This window comes from Hakea prostrata, chromosome 10 (assembly GCF_041222555.1).
Source record: "Hakea prostrata isolate BN-2017 chromosome 10, UWA_Hpros_2, whole genome shotgun sequence".
Classification (NCBI taxonomy): Eukaryota; Viridiplantae; Streptophyta; class Magnoliopsida; order Proteales; family Proteaceae; genus Hakea; species Hakea prostrata.
The window spans coordinates 47,370,343-47,388,380 of record NC_142609.1 but is presented as its reverse complement, the minus strand read 5'-3'; the positions used below and the strand labels follow the sequence as shown (position 1 = coordinate 47,388,380).

Genomic DNA, 18,038 nt, shown 5'->3' with positions numbered 1-18,038 from the left:
GAAAGGAGCAATTTCATACTTTTAACCGCTTCTGTTTCTGAGAAACAAAGCGAACTCCTTGCTTCCCAAGATCCAAGGTCTTTTGTCTTCCATCCTCTAGACGAACAGCTAAAGTTGAAGTGGCTTCAACAACATCACTAACAATTCCTACATGCCTGAAGAGAAAGGAATAGAATCAGCCATTAACTGCATTTATTTCTAACAATTTCAGGAAAACTATTCATGTCCCATGTAAACCAAAAGGCTACAAATTTAAACAAACAGTGTTCTAAAAGTGGATCCAGAGTAATTCAGGCTGCAAAAGAGGGGGCCTTTGTGCCACATCTACTTCCATTCTAAAACCACTTCTGCCATATAAATAATCATATCTTACTAAAAAGGAGGGAATTACAACGGAAAAAATCCAGGTGAAAGACCAGCAAAGATAACAACAGAAAAAAACGAATAAATTTAGCAACACTGTATGAGAAAATCAAAATACCCCCACCAAGTAAAAAAAAAAAAAAAAAAAAAAAAAAAAAAAACCTAAATTAAACAATCAAACTCACCAGGAATTGTCAGAAGGCTGATGAACTTCAACTCGCTTTCCAATTGCATCTTTACCCAACTTCTTTAATATCCAGTTTGCATCCATGGCCTCATCAATAGGACTGTCTCGATGGGATTGTGGCCCGCCCCCAGCTTCTTTAATAGAGCCTTTATCCACTAAAGGCGACGGTCTCTTCCTTTTTGATCTCTGCCCTTTTACAGAACTTTTCTCTTCCTCCCCTTTAGGGGTCCAAGAGCTCCTGTTTTCAGAGTATGGATTCTTGAATTTTAGCTTAAGCAATGGTTTGGGGTCCTTTGACAACGAATCAAAGATAGTGGAGGTGGCAGCAGATACATTCTGGCTCTCATCAAATCTATTAGGTGTGCCCTTAGACTGCTTCCTTGCTGGAACTGCATTGCCTCTTAAAGTGATAGGATCACTTACAGGTTCTGCTGCTCCAACACTTCCACTGCTTCTTTTTCCCAATACAATACGAGTTCTGATGGCACCAGTAGACTCGTACCCCTCTGCAATTTTACCTCCACCATCAATTGGTTTCAGATCAGATACCTCAGTCTCAAACTTTCCCAACTTTATCAAGCTACGTTCCCTGCCTCTAATCTTAGAACCTTCCAATTCATCTGGAGCATCAAGTTTTTCTCCTGCAAGAATTCAAGAGCTATATTAAAGAAAGATGAGAGAAGAGAAAGATAGACAGAAAGAAAGACACACAGACAACTCCTTCCACTTCCCAAATCTGAAAAGGAGAAGACAGAAAAATAGGGAGTCCAAACAACTAAATATTCATTAATTGATGAAATGTAGAAATAGTTTCAGAACAAAACTTGTACCAATAAAAAGAAGAAGTTTCAGAAGAAAACGTAGTCTGGCAATGCAACATCACAAGTAAAACAGAGATGAAGAGAACAATATGATTAAGAAAAAAATCAACTTATAATTAAGAATTGCCTTTATTATCTCCCCATCTGCTAAGTCCATCATGGCCAGAAATCATAACCTTCCTATCGCTGGTTTTAGGTTGGCTTGTATCTTCACTGCCTGTTCATAAATGAAACACATGTAAGAAGTGCTCAGAGTGCTAAGGAAAAGGTATGTAGCACTCAAAAATCAAAATCATAGTGCATGCAAATAAGATAGCAACTTACCCTTAATTTAAGTATTAACTTTCTATTTAAAGCATCACCAATTTCACTTGTTAATAGTAATAATAAAATCAAAGCATTTATATATTTATAAGAACTCCTCAGAATACTAGAAACATTTTTCCTTTTCATTTTTAACATTCATCCCTCTTTTCTGTTTTTTTTTTTATTTCTGGGTTGTTGAGGAAGTGGGCAGGCAAGTGAAAAACAATAAGCACATTATTCGTTATTCCCTTGATATGAAAAATCACTAATGCAATTAACCAACCCAGAGTCTTCTATCATTCTTAAAGCATCAAACAGGTCACACAGAGAACACCCGGGTATGATTGTCTTTAAATAGGATATTTCAGAAATGAAACGCCAGATATTTCAGACAACTCATTGTAGATCAGTGCTCATACTCAACAGTGCACCCGTATAAGATAATTATTGAATAGGACATTTCAGAATTGAACAAATGCCAGATATTTCAGACAACTTATTGCAGATCAGTGCTCATACTGAACAAAGAAATGTCATCTAATCCCAACTTAAATTCCATATATAAAATGTTAGAAGAAAGTCAGAAGCAAAATTTCAGCCACTAAAGGGATGAAAGTGCAGGCTTCCTTCTGAACTAAACTCAGTAAGATGAACAAGAAGGTACAAATTATTTCTTAACTGCCAAATTCATTCAATTATATTAAGCACACATGAACAGGGTGAGCAAACCCCTTAAATTTACATTTTGAATCACATGTATGCCCAGGATTCTAAAAGGACCAATCACGAGCAAAATATAACTCAAGTTCGACTATGTACACTCAGAAGTCTAAAATCTATTCAGAGAATCAGAATACAAAAATATTTTAAGCAATAATACGACAACCTGCCCCCTCCCTTGGCAGAAAAAGAGAGGGGGGGGGGGGGAATGAAAAATGAAGCCATAGAAAGAGAAGGTAGTTCTGCGACCCGACTTTTGCCATGTGCACCAGGTGGGCCAATCCAGAATGTTGTGGGAAGAGAATACATAAACATTACTTATTGGCAAAAATGTCAAATTTGAAGCCCTATATTTTCTTACACTTTTGCCCTTGAATTTCTTTTACCATTTCTCCTGACTTCTATTTGACAAATGGTGGATTCTGTTCAGAATTGAACTTGGCAATTAACTTCAGTAATGACATCATGCAAATTTATACATTCATTTCTGTGTTTTGTTACTTCTCTGATGATGGAATGATTGCCCAGCATATTTACCACATGGCAGCTCTAAGGCCCTAATGTCTAAGCAGTTTCCTAGTTTTCTGCTAAAAAATTGAATGTCATAAAATATTCATCCGTTTTTTATAGAAATGAGAAAAGACATCAGAGAAAGCAATATAAATCAGCAGAGCAAAAAACAGTAGTACTTGACATAGAATCCATCACCCCATTGGTTAAATTCTTTGATCTCCTAAAAACAAAAGCAAATGCAGGAAAATAAACCCTAAACAAAATAATGGGAAAGAGATCACTGCCTGGTCATGTAGCCACTGCACCAAAAAAGGAAGCAAAGGAGATGAAAGTATTGCAGGGACCAAATTAAAAGGGATTATTCACAGGGAGGCAGGATGGTAATTTTGCAAGCTCCTGTTCTATACTACTACATGATCAAGCAGTGTTCTTTTTCCCTACAATTATTTCATGTATGGTTACTTTTCTACAAGTACCCTAGGGCAAAACAATGGTATAGAACACTTCTATTTAAAGTATTTTATTCATTAGTCAAATTGTCGGCATACCATTAGAAGCCGTAGTTAATTCTTGCTCTTTGTGACAGCTTGATGCTTCAGATCTTGGAGAATTGCTCACATTTCTATTTCTTGAACCTAGATGTATAACTAACTTCGGTCCCTTCACAGTTTCTGTCTTGCTAGTCTGTTTTACAGAACTTTCCACAACATCCAAGCCGTGTGATTTACTACTTTTTATCTGAATAACTCTGGAACTGGGAGCCCTTTCTTCATTGTTTACAACCTCCTCAGTAAGATTCGGTCTCATAATTCCTGGTTGATTGATAGAAAGTTTCCTTTTGCCATTAAAAGAAGACTTGGCAAGAGGAAATGCAGATATATCTCTACTTCTCTGTGACACCATTTGATCAGTTTTTTCATCATCGAAGTCGCATTCAAATGATTGTGTATCCTGCTGTCTTTCAAAACTGTGATGGGCTTCAGTTTTGCTCATTAATGATTCTTGAAATCCCTTCTTCTTTGGATACTTCCTGTTCAAGGATTTCTTCCCATATTCCTTGGTGCTTTTTGGTGTTTTATCAGCTAATCCTTTAACAGAAAACTTTAATGATCGACCAGTGGGACCATTTTCTTCATCATCTGAATAAAGTGGTATTGAAAATATTTCTTCTTGAGATGGCAATCCAGCAGCAGCCCTTAAACTTGCAATCATGTCCTTATCTGCTTCATCTCTTCTCCTCCAAAGTTCTTGCACAGCATCATCAAGGTCCTTCACCTACCCACAATGTAAATTTCTCCCATAAGCAAAAATTTAGTTACTTTGCTACCCAAAACCGTCATAACGTTTTGAGCATACCTGGTAACAATCCCCACGACATGCAGCACATTTGTAGTAAAGATTTTTATCAGCTTGAAACTGCAAGTATTTTTCATCACTGCATAACAAATATAATGGAGAGAAAAGAGCATGTTAAAGGGAAAAGTTGGGAAAAGTTGATTGTAGATTTCTTTGAAAAATAGCGAAATTAACAGCCATAAAAGAAAAATAAGCAATACTTTGCCTGAAAACCCAAGGAAAGGGCATAGGACTAAAAAGAGAAAACACCGTTTTTGTTTATGCAATACAAAAAAAGTTTAACAAGCAATCCAATTAAAGTGTTCGGATGTTCCCAGAATAAGTGATGGATGTGAGTCATAAAAGTCGCCATTCATAGAGAACACCTTCCATATCATAAGTATTCACAGAGCTCTAGTATTAAGTAAATAGACTCAAATAGAGCTCAATCTAGCTATTAAGCATTCTAATCTAACCCAAAAACTCAACTACACTACTAGTCTCACATACTAACTTTATCCCCACTCATAGGCTTATATATTAGACCTATTACATCAATAAATTCAAATATACAACATCCATGCTCCAAAGAACCCAACTATGGGCCAAAATGAAGTCTTCTGAGGGCAGAGTGACCTAAAGAACAATCTCAACTGCATCACAAACAGAAAAAAAGGATGCCCACCATGCGTGAGGCTCCCACCACTACTAAGTTTGGGGAGGATCACAATGTTTGCAGACTAGCCCCTTCTTTCACCAAGAAGTTGTCTCTAAACTTGAAACCATGACCACTTGGTCACGAGGGAGAAACCTTATTGTTGCATCACAAATAGAAAGCGAACACAAGATGAAGTGCTGAAAATAAATAACTTGAGAATATGCTTAAATGCAAAATAAACCTGATGCCATCACAATCACAATGCACCCAACGTTGGCAAGCATCACAACAAACCATCGGGGTTGATTCAGAATCTCTGTAAACCTGCAAACGTAATGAGGCACCTTATGAGGATATGAATGAAACATTAGTCTGACACTCTCCCCAACCCCCCCCCCCCCCCCCCAAAAAAAAAAATTATCCACTATTCGAATCCAATAAAACAGATCCAAAAAAAAATTCTAAACATAAAAGGTCCCCTCCCCGCTGGCAGGCCAAAAAAAGGCGAACAAAACAAAAACTAGATTACCGTTAGTAGGTGAAATTTTCAACTTTCTAATGTGGAATTTTCTCAAACACAAGTAAACTCTATAAATCTTATCTTAATATTATAAAAGTTAAAGCATTGCTTACAAAAAACAAAGAGAGAAGTTGTTGTTAAAGTATTCATACATTTTGACATCCAAAACAACACCTAAGGATTTAAAAAGGAACAAGAGCTTCCCCAACTTGTATAGTTGTATCGCATTTCCCTACAACCATGGTTGATGGTCCAACATTTGTGCCCAATCCTTGTGTCTAAAATTGTGAACTGTTTCTTTTCAGACATAATTATTCAAGTATTGCCACATAGCCTCAACCCACCCCAGGGAATCTGATGAAATGCCTTCTTATAGTGAACTTCTATATCATTTATTTAGAACTAATATTTCCCAACTTCAAGAACAGCAATAAAGTGGTCAAAAGAAACTTTTACACCATTTGGATTTGCCACAGAACGACCAAAATAAGTAGATTAGGGCATGTATTATAACATTACATAACATTAAACTACCAAAATGAATAGAAAATTATCAAGTCATATAGGGGTATAACAAAACAGAGGGAGAGAACTTTGGAAATAGTATAAGGCCACATATCCATAGCAGATGGTACCTTCAAACAAACAGGACAATATTTTCCCTTCACAAACAATCTACCACAAGCATCACAGCATGTATAGCCGAGAAACCACCTGCAGATTTTAAGAGCAAACACGTTAAGTTGAATGTGTGTTGAGATCATAATATGGACAATAAGCTTCTGGACGCAGAATAAAATATTTAACAGCGAAAAAAAAGTCAAGGAACCAGGTCTAACAGGTCCAGCTCTATTGGATCAACTTTTTTTCCCCCCCGGTTGAGATTTTTTTTTTTTTCAGGTGGGAGGGGGGGGGGGAGAGGAAGTGTTCAAGTTCTGGTTGAGCCAGTGTCATATCTGACCTAGGAAGACAATGACAGATGCAAAAACGATGCTCCTTTACTTACTAATTACTACTAGTCTATCTACAGAGTTAATATCCCAGCATCATAAGGGCCTCTACACAATGTCAACAACTTAAGAAACAGTTGGACCAGCAGAAAGACAAAGAAGACTCCAAACGTCAATCTATTAAAAAAGTCCTCCTATAATGGAGTCCTGGAATCTTAAACTAGCACATTAATTCAATAGGAGCCCTAACTCCAGAAGAAGATGTGTATACCCAGCAAAATAACCAAAAACAACTCCCCAAAGCCAACAGTAAAAATATTTACTAAGAGCTTCCCTGACCCCTTCCCCCCCCCCCCCCCAACAACTCCCTCCCACCCCACCCATCAATTAAGTCTATTTTTTTTATCATGGAGTTCAATTGGTAACTTTTCTATTTGAATGAATGAGGAATCTCAACCCCCAAAGGGAAAGGAGGAGAATGTACAAGAAGATGGGGGAATTACAAACAACTAGGCGTCAAAAATGGAAGCCAAGACCCCAGATGACAACAGTAAGCATGTACCTTAGGTAAGCCAACCAGGAAGGGGGGTTATAACACCAGGCGGTACTAATGGAGAGCCAAGACCTCAGCTAACAACAAATGGCCTGTTCCTTAGGATATCCAAAAAAAGGGGGTGGGGAAGCAATTGTAGTCTAGCAGAAACATCAAAGCAAATGGCTTTCCAAATCAATTCCAAGGATCTGAAGTTGGAGGTCATTTCCTTAAGGTTCAAGTCCCACCATAAGTGAGAGATCAAAGCACCAAAACCAGCTTGCCGACCAGGTTACGAATGGTTTTGCCTGAAAAGGATCTCGAAAGCAAAACCCAATCCCTAGAAAACCCAAAGGGGTGTCTCAAGCAAAGCCAAATGGAAGAACTGGCTTTCCCTTAGGCAAGAGAAGAAGAGATAGTCCACACCTTCAAGGCCATTCCAATGGAGGATACAGTTAGGGTTGGCTGTAAGGCGTCCGTGGATGAGGGAATGATTGGGTTTGGGATGCAAAGGTTGAAGGCTCTCCAGTCTATGAAAAAGCATGGTGGGGAATGTGGCCTTTAAGCCATACCAAGTGTGCCAAGCGACCGTTTGGCTAGGTGTTCAAGCAAAGGTTCTAGGCAAACAAGGTGGCAATGGTGCTAGTAGGGGAAGGGAGCCAGGTGATACAATCTTACAGGATGGGGTGCAAGGGGGGGAGATTGGACCAGACTTGAGTGAGACTCGAAAGGGAGGGGGAGGATGGAGCACAAGAGTCGGCAGAGATGAATTTGGAAAGGAGAGTGGATTTTAGGATACAAGTCACGTAAACCTGGCAGGGCTCCAGGAGATGGTAGAGGACTCCCATACGATGCAAAGCATCAAGCCAGAAGGAGGTGGAGGTACCATTAGCAACCTGAGTGGAAATAGCAAAGAGAGCAAGGGGTCTGAGGAGGAGGAGCTTTCTTCTCCAGGCCCAAGATGCATTTGGAAGATGGTGAACCATCCAAATGGAGTCAGATCTTAGCAAGCAGAAGTTGACCCAATCGACCCAGATAGAGTCATGCTTTGGAGATTTTCTAGTAAAGCTTTAGCAAACAAGCATTGTTGTAGTCGCAGATCTGACAACACCTTCAGCTTTGGGGAAACAGACAGAGAACCAGCCAAATGGGTGAAGGAAACAAGACCAAAATGCAAATTTTTATAACTACAACCAAAAACCAAGGTATAGTACTTTGTAGACCCTTGAGATCAAACACATGCAGATAATGATACCATATCAACAATATGATAAATATGGTTCAGGATTCACACAACCTGAGGTAACTAAATAACACTAACCATATCCAATGATGTTTCTTGAGAGTTGAACGATAAATACCTTGTACTGAGCCCACTTCCTGAAACACTAGACCCGCAGCTGTGACACCTAGTATGCTTAGGGCAAAGATAAGGTCCCGTACTGACATTCTGCAGAATTTTAAAACAAAATAAGGGAAAAATTGGCTCATGAGTCATGACTATCATTCTGCACAACTATGGAACTAGTAAAATTCATGAACATCCCACCTTGTGCGGAGGCTGCTGACAATAGCAATGGTAAGCACCATCACATCTCTTACAAAACATGAACTTATTTGGATCTCCAGTTCTTCTACATATCTGGGGGAGGACGAAACAGAATAAGGGCATCAGAATTACACTATATTGTTCATGCCAGGGATACATACAGCGCAAAAGAGAAAGATTAATTATCACACTAATGTGAGTTGTCTGCCAACAAGGAGGAAACAGTGCTACTCATGCATGTTCCTGTGTTTTCAAACCCAACCACTCAAGTGCCACCGCATCTGGGAACAATCTAAACAGAACATTATGAAAAGCAAGTCAATTGAATTTGAAAATAACGAATATTCACCTAACTTAATTTTTCTTATTTTGGAATAAGGGATGTCAATAATATTTTTGGTCGAGCAAAGTTTTGTTCTAGTTAAACAAAAATGTATGTGGTCTCACTGTGAAAATCATTTTTCTTCTGCACCTGAAGACTATTTTTTCCACTTGAATCCTCTTTCTAGATAGGCATTACAGCAACTAGAGTCCTTGTTATTGAGATGCTACCATTCCATCCTGACTTTCTGCAGCATCTTCAGCCGCTTACTGCTTTTTTTTTTAATCTTTAGACAACAGAACTCTCAACCACACTCTATGTCTGGGAATCTGGATTACCAATCTTTTATTTAAAAAATAAAATAAAATTTGACACAAACACTTCATCCCACCAACTTTAATACAATTCTACCTTAAAAATTCATTTTCCTTATCTAGAACTCTCGCCTTGAACCTACCTTCTAACCTTGAACTCCAATTTTACTATGAATTTCCCAGGCCTACTACTTCCTTTCAAGTTTAAACTTCTACTTGTAATGAAAAATGCTAATCCTTTGATTTAAAAACTTTATCCTTTCTTCGTCATTAATAATCATGCAATCATAATCCTGATTTTGAGACAAAGGATCCAAATTCACTCCAAACTTGTTATACTAGTTTCAAATGTTAAGCAGAGTATATATAAAAGTAAAAATAACATAAAAAAGTAAGCAAAAAATTAAGGAAGATAGAGCACATATAGTTCCTTCAGAAAAAAATTTGTTGAAGTGGGGGGGGGGGGGTGGGTGTGGCTGTTATGAACCCACAGGATGAACGCCACACTAGTGAACCAACATTGGAAAGCCAGGAACAAGCTGAGGGTAGCAAGGGTATTGTTGCAGCTGAACCTTCCAGAAGAACCCTGCGTGAAAGCAAGACTCCAGCCTACTTAAGGGATTATTCCATTTAAAGGGTAGGAAATACAGATGTCATATGTAGGTTACAATCAATGATGGAGACAATACGAATAAGGATACTGAATGTAAATGGGTATAAATCATCTCTATTTGGGCGAACCCTAGTAATGAAAAATATTGTTGTCTCTTCCTTTCTTAAGAAACTCCCCTATTCTCTAAGAATTCCTCTGTTTCTCATCCCCTTCTCCTAAAACAACCCCCCCCCCCCCCCAACAAAAAAAGGGGGAAAAAAAAATTTTTTTAAAAAAATCAAAAAAAAAAAAAAAAAAAAAAAAAAAAAAAAAAAAAACTTTAAAAATTTTTAAAAAAAAAAAAAAAAACCCCACAAGACATAGACAAACTCACAAAGGAATGCCCCACCCCCACCCCCCCCCCGGCACAAAAGGGGGAAAAAAAAAAATTTTTTGGACGCCCCCCCCAAAAAAACACAAACAAAACCAAAAAAAAAAAAAATTTTAAAATGTTAAAAAAAAAAAAAAAAAACCCCCCCAAACACAGACAAACTCACAAAGGAATGCCATTCACATGGGACTCTTTGCTTGGTCAAGTTATTGGCTCTCTCATTAACTGTCCTAGGGTTTCACTGAAATGTTTATACCAACCTAAAAGCAACATGCTCATTGAACCTAACTTACAGTCTTCTTCCACAATTACTGTATCATAACCTCTCCAAAGAACAACAGTCCAACCCAATTCTCAAAGACCCAAGTAGAATTCCCTCCCCCAATAGGACTTGAAGAAGCCCCTTTCAGCCACTGATAATCACAAAAAAAAATTGAGAAAATAAGTTCACTGCATTACCTCACAAGTTCGGCAAGAGGGGCAGGCCCATGAACTCCAATGAAATAAATCTGAAACAAAACTCCAAGTAAAAAGGGTTTACTGAACCATAAACAACCAGAGCAATACACAGTAAAGCTGACAAAGTTATGATAGAGCAGACCTCTGTGTTGGGCCCAATTTTTCAAGCAGTTCCTATGGTACTTTTTGCCACAAATTTTGCATGCAAGCATCCTCATTGCTCTCTCACTTCCTTCATTTTCACCATAAAAGCATAACCTACACATTACATTAATGGTTGAAGAACCCTGTTCTTCTCCGACAACATCTTGAACAGCTCCTTTAGAGACATCCTGAAATAGAAGGAATCAAATTAGTAAACCAAACCGATAAAGTTGACAAAGAAACAAAACAGAAAACGTTTTACTCAGATTTTCGAACATACCATATTTTAATAGTTGTAACTAAAATATAAGGATAATTTGGACTTTTCATCATCATAGAATCCGAGATTCTGAACCAGCAGCCAAGTTTGGAACTGAGGGCCTTTATTTTTATGCAGTATAACTTAATTTGGAGATGTGTTGATGATGTTAGGAGTTGGTCAGTGTGATTCGTGTATGAACATAAAAAGGAAATTATCCAACTTTTTGGCAGTGAGTTAAACTTTAATTGAATATTCTTTCTGTATTAACTAATAAACAAGGTAAGAGCTAGTTTAGTGCTATGACTAAATAGGAGTGTGATGTCTAACGTTCGAGTCTATTTACAAGCACACTTGAGATAATTTTATATTTTAGGACTTCGTTTAGCGTTGGGCTTTGGCGCAATGCCCAATGGACCACCAGTTGTAGCCTGAGGTCAAGGCATCAACACAGCCTCTCAGCAATAATTGATGGGGTAAAACTGCGTAGTAACCCCCCCCCCCCAAACCTTGCTTATGCGGAAGCCTTTGGCACCAGGTTAACCATCTTCTTTTTTTTAAGTTTTGGTTCCTAGCGCTCGGTGGACCTCACTTTGTATCCAACACTAAATTGGAGGGATAGTAGTGCACATGGAAGGGAGTGAAAGTCAACTGTGGTGAGTATGAGAGAAAAAAAGGAAAGAAAGTGATTAGGAGAAAGAAAAAATTAGGGGAAACAGGGAAGGAAGTCGAGAAGAAATAGGAAAAGGAAAAGAAAGAAGAAAAAAAAGGTCATGCAACCAAGAGAGACTGAGCACAAATATAAGGGAAGAGAGTAGGAGAGTACTCAATGGTAGGAAAGGAAGGAAAAAGAAAAAATAAAGGGAGAAGAAGATCCCAGCAAAATAAAATACCACAGATGTAAGTACCTCAATCCTAGATTAACGAAGAATAAGAATTAATAGATCGTACAAGAGGGATGATGTTAGGATTTGATTTTTCAACAGTTCAGACACATCTGTCGAATCATAGGAGATTGATTGTATGTCTCCTGATAGACCTAGAATTTCGATGTTAAATTTAAAGAAAAATGTGGAACACATGTAGGAATGCGTTCACCAATTTTGGGCTTGTCTTGATTTCATTCGATAGGATAATAAATGGAATGCAGATCGATGCACTAGGATCCAAAACCGGAACCTGATTTGGATTATCACAATTCACAACTGGACTCATATAGAGAATATTAGTGTGAAATTTAAAGGTTTTCACCCTTTTATATTGTATGTTATCTCGTAAAAGATTTGTTGGTTTGAAATTGAAGTAAGGATTCTGACATCATCCTACCACTATTCAGAAAAAAGACAGTTCTTGACAGTATAATTTACCGGGAGCATTGATTCAGAGTTCCAATTTTTTTTAGGGAAACAACCTCATGTTTGTGGTTTTATTAAAATCAATTTGGAGGTATGTTGGATTCTGGAGCTATTTGTTTTCACATTTAGTGAGTTAGTGCGTACATTTTCCATATGTACTTAACTTGTGGGTTATAGCAGCTAATAATGTCTACTGATATCATGAACAAAATATTGAACCTTTTTTATGACGGATGAGATATTTCCATACTAATCCCATTTGTCACATAGATTCTGGCAGAATTTTGTCAGAGGAGCATAGAAGGACTTTTAAGGAAAGAGAGGGGGAGGGGGTAAAGCCTTTAACAGTAACAGAATCACTTCTTGGAGCAATATCAAGCTGAGTGAGACTGATAGAACCCTATGTATTATTTTATATAAGTCTCTTCTTTCTTTTACAGATTTATTAAATGGTATGAATAGTTTTTTATTTACAAAATTGTTTTACTGCGATCGACACATGACTGTTTTAAAGCATGATGAGATCCTCAATGTTTCTCATGGTTTATGAATGGATGATTTCTACCATTCTACTGCTACCTTACCAACAGGGGACTGATGTTGGGGTGTTTAAAACAAAGGGAGGTTGCGGTGGACCATAAATGAGGTCAAGGTCTTCCTCTCCATAAGACTTTGAACCAGAGTACATAGGCCTCCCATTGATTTCTAATCTCTTGGTCAACTAGAACTGAGCCTACATGGGAAGAAGGTCAGGCTGGGGCAGGACATAAGAGCAAGGTTTTCCCCTTCATATGAGCCTTGTACCGAACTACTGAGCCAAAGCCACTGACTTCATTCTCTCAAGCTTTTTATCATGACTGTTGGCAGCATTATATCATGGAAGTTCACAAGAGAATTTATGTGACTTTACAAGACGAGAATTATGAAACTTCTGTTTTTGCACTCTTAAGTATTATAACATGATTGAACAATTTGACTTGCATAATAAATCTGCATATCAAATATGATTCAAAAAGTTTCCATTTTGGAAATGCCCCCTTGCTCCCTAAGCTTTCCCCAGCTTACCCCTTCAGTATAAAGTGAGGAACCATGTCAGTGTAAGGAAAGTACTGTCCTTCGGAAGGCAAACCCTAAAATGAGGATATTTAGAGACTTTCATTTTTTTTTCTTTTTCTTTTTTGTTTCAAAGAATGGACTATGTCGCTAACTTCAGAGTTGACTTTAGGTACTATGATTTTAGGAGTTTTGATCAGTTCACTGCAATAGAGATTTTCTTTTGGTTGTGGTGCCACCACCAGCACATTTTAATTGAGACAAATGAGTTGGGAAATGATTAATTGTTATGCAAGTCTTCTGCTATGCATGTTTGTGATGATCATGACGATGAGGATTAATTAGGATTATAGGATGAAGGCTAAATTTTCATTTACCATCTAAACCATTATCAATCATATGGCTTTAAAGTTTGAAAAATGGCCCTTATCCCTACGCTGGATTTGGGTTGTTATAATATGAACATCGGCACATGATAGAAATAGCAGGAACCAGTGACAAAATAAGAACAAGCTCCCAAATAAACAGGTAACTCTCCAAGTCCTTTAGGAGGGTCCAGATGTAGGCATTAAGCATCTAGATAAAAATCTACCATGGGGAAGAAAACAAGAGGGGAAGGAAATATTTACCAACTTCGTTTGCTAAAGAGAAGAAAATATAGTTATTCAGAGGAATGATCTAATGTAAAAGGAAATTGTTCACAAGAATCGCAATATGGCATATAAGAAGGCATCAACGATGGAGAAGTTGGGTCTATCGTCCCTTGTTCATATTTAAGGTTCAGCTAAAGATGGAGTTTTTTTTTTTTTATGAATAAGCTAAAGATGGAGTTGACCACATGACACTAAAAAGATTTAAAATCCATTCAGAAGTCAAAACTTTCAAATTATGGTTGATGACATTGATGACAATAAGAACAAACTATGAGTGGGGGGAATTAGAAGAAACATAACATAGTACAATACCAGATTTGGCTCTAAGAGTTACACAAACTATTCACAATCCATCCAACGGTCAGAAATGCCTCATGAACCTTCGACATTGCAAAATAAGAGGAGCCATCAATAAATGGCTTCCTCGAAGGGAATGTGAAGAACCTTGTTCCAATTCATAAACAAATATAGAGTGACCAATATAACTTGCATGGTGGTTTTTCTGGTGATGATGACATTGATGACAATAAGAACAACAACAATAACATTTTGAACCAGGAAAACGGAATGTGAAAAACCTCTGAAACCCAATAGGACCACTACATCTCACTAATAATGGTGATGCACTTTAGTACCTAACAGATTGGAGGTGAACCAATTGAATCTGCTAGAAATTGGTCCATATTAACCCATATTAGACAAAAGAACATTCAAACTAACAATCAATTTAGAGGCTCAAAATAAAGTCCTCATCACGAAGTGCCTCCTGCCAATATGGTTTTCACTCCTGTGATACTGAAAAAGACAGGGGGGAGGGGGGAACAAAAATAAAAACCTTTAAGAAGTAGCAACCTGATGATTAGTTGATTACCCAGTCATTTTGTTGCTATCGATTCCCACCCAATCAACATCCTTCTTCCCTTTACCAACTTAACCTTAACAGAAAGCAAAATTAAGAAAGACCCATCAAGTATCCCTTGTTAATGAAAAATGTGCGAGTTGGCGCACTTGTTCCAAATGATTTGACAACAAAAATACAAATTGATGCTGCTGAAAAAAATCTTTCTTTCTCCCCCCCCCCCCCCTTTTTTTTTTCCTTTTTTCTGGCAAAACTTGAATCGTATAGTAGGGCGAAGGTGAGATTTAAACTACTTGCTACAAATTCATTATGTAATATTCAAATATAAAAAATAAAATTAACAAAATAATCAATTTCACTTCAAAAAAGCATGTGTTCCTCAAACAATGAGGTTTCAGAAGATCACAATTTGAAGTTTCATCGAAGTAATTCCTCTGACGAAAAAAAAAGTTAAAAATTTGAAGAATCTCACCGCCAAATCTCCGGTCTCGAACCTACGCGCATAATCCTCTGCGGCCAACGATTCAGCAACCGCCTTCTTCTGCAACGCAACTCGCTTTGTCTGAGCAGACATTTCCTCCACATCCCCATCTCCACCCACAACCCCATCAGCTACAACAGTCACGACAGGAGTCGACGGAACAAGTCGAGGAACAAGAACTTGAACAGTACTCGTCTGTTTAGCCCTAACCGACCACGGATCCTTCAAGAACTCCTCAATCTTAGAAACCTCCTCCAAGAAATCATTCCTTCCTTTCTCGCCCTGAAGCTTCTGAGGGAACCCCAAGGTGCAGAAGCAGATTCGCTGACTGCAATTAAACCAAACATAGTCTAACAATCAGAACAGGATTTATATAAGAGAAGCCATAAATAAGGAACTTCGATTTTTGCGGAGAATTTTGGTGAGAGAGTGTAAGACGAACCATGTAATTGGGCAAGCGACATGAAATGCCATGGAATTGATTCCCGTTTGCTCCTTACTTTGTTAATTTTTAGCGGGATTTCTCCTGTAAACAAAATCTTCGAAATATAATAATAAAAATATATAAACCACTTAAAACATATACGGAAAAATACAATAAATGATGGAGAAGTCGATGTATTTTTCACACTGTAATAACATATAAATATTTTTTATTTTTTTTTTTCAACTCTCTCACTGGTTTAGTCAACTCGGCCGGAGACGCCAATTGGGTTTGTCGGTGAAGAGAGGGAGAACGAGCTAGAGTGGGGATGGATTATGATCCAACCCAACTCGACTAATTTGCGCTTTTGGCAAAGTGCCAGTGATCCTAAATAACTAGCATGGTATGTAAGGGTATTTTGGACTTTGTAAAGGTCTGGAGTCCGGATTGTCTCCCCAGACAATGAGCATTATATGCTTCCCCGCTATTAACCACAAATTACAGGGCCTACAAGATTGAATCCGGATCTTGGGTCCCACTGGTGAAAAAAACAACTTTTTTTTATTTTTTCCAAAAAGTGTTTTTTACCGTGGGCCCCCGGGGGGCGGGCGGGGAGCCGGCCCTATCGGGATCCGGACTCTACAAGATTAGGGTGATGGAGTTTTATTTTTGTTAAATGTTTTATTATTCTTTACTTGTAGGTCCCACATAATTTGTGGTTGTAACATGTCGGAAGAGTACAGAGTGCTCCCAAAGAGATGATCCACATTCAAAGGTCTATGCTCCTCTTACACCTCTCCACCATATGTTAGGGATGCAGCGCATTGGGAATTTCACGTGTTATTCATCAATACTCATAAATGGGTCCCACTTCTAATTTGTGGTGAAAAAGTATTAGGGAATCACAAACCTCTACCAGTCTACATTGACGGTAGATGATATAGACTACTCGTATACTTGTATGGGAACGTACATTAAGACGTTAACAGTTATTTTTTTATATTTTTATTAGTACTCCTCTTCTTCTTGTAAGTGCTAGAATTTGACCAAGAGAACTTCCAAGGGGTGCCTTAATTGACAAAAATCAACACCTCATAAATAATAATTTGAGAATTTGAATCTCCTTAAAGTTGAGATTTCTCTATTAGTTGAAGTGTGTGTAAATAAAGCGTAAGCATAACCCCGAGAGGTGGCTCAGTTAGCAAAATACCAACACTTCCACATAGGAGGTCAGAGTTTGAATACCCTCGGGGCCAGAGGCGAAGCCTCTTTCTATATTAATTATATAAAAGCTCCCCTGCGGATGCAGTCGTAGTGTGTGCAAGCTGCAGATCCAAAAAATAAAAAATAAAGCGTAAGCACAAGAATTTTAGCAATAAACCTTGTTGGTAGTTTGGTACATCAATATTTGGAGCGGTGCATTGACGACGGCTCTTATTTCCCCACCCTAGTCATAGATGAGAATTTACCTACCTTATTTTTCCCACTGGGTTTTTTGTAGCCTTAACATTTAACCCCCCAAAAAGAGAAAAAGACATATTTGTAATGATTCTAGATCCTCTACTCATTAGGGTAGAGGTCTTTGCTCCCTCACACTTTTTTGTCACATATTAGAGGTGAGACTCGCCCTTAAGTGATGACAAAATAAATCAAAAGTGAAAATTTTAATAGGCTTCATGGATTTCAAATTAACTCCCATTTAGAGGAGAGCTATGTGCTCATTTGACAGTTTTCCACCACAAAATAGAGGTGAGTCGCATGTGTTTTGTTAGTATTTAGAGATAAGATCCACCCCTATTTGAGATGAAGAATTGTTACAGGAGCACGTAGCTCTCCCCTAACAGAGAGGTGTTCCAAACTCGGCTTCATGTGGATCCCCTTGTAATATGTACAATTTTTTGAGCGTAGAAGACCCATATGTACATCGGGCTATAGAGTTTAATATAATCGTCAATTTGATTAAAAAAATGAAAGAGAGTTATTTTACTGTTGGTTCTCTTAAGTGGGGGTGAAACTATAAAACCTTCATTTAAGTGCAAATAGTACTTGTATCTCACCTCAAAATTATTGGTTACTCATACTGTCACACTTAATAAGTTTTACTTAAATTATAATGAGTCCCAAATAAAACAACTAAAACACTCTCCAGTTTCAATTTAATAAATTATCCTCCCATACTTAACCCTTAAGTAGGTGAATTGATATTGGAGGATATTTTTAAGATTCAATAGAATCTAACTAATATGGATATGATTATTCAACAACTTTAGTTGAATTT

General features: G+C 37.8%; 1 protein-coding gene across 1 annotated transcript; it reads right to left on the bottom strand.

Annotated features, from left to right (window-relative positions):
- Positions 1–13: 13 nt before the first annotated feature.
- On the bottom strand, positions 14–16,053 carry LOC149003542 (uncharacterized). The gene is made up of 13 exons (XM_089136467.1): positions 15,779–16,053; positions 15,328–15,664; positions 10,675–10,864; positions 10,533–10,582; positions 8,455–8,547; positions 8,267–8,355; positions 6,059–6,137; positions 5,145–5,227; positions 4,267–4,345; positions 3,459–4,185; positions 1,499–1,588; positions 549–1,191; positions 14–155 (listed from the first exon to the last, which is right to left on the bottom strand). Exons 1-13 carry the CDS (start codon positions 15,808–15,810, stop codon positions 14–16), a joined length of 2,634 nt encoding a protein of 877 aa, XP_088992593.1. The 5' UTR covers positions 15,811–16,053.
- Positions 16,054–18,038: the final 1,985 nt, after the last annotated feature.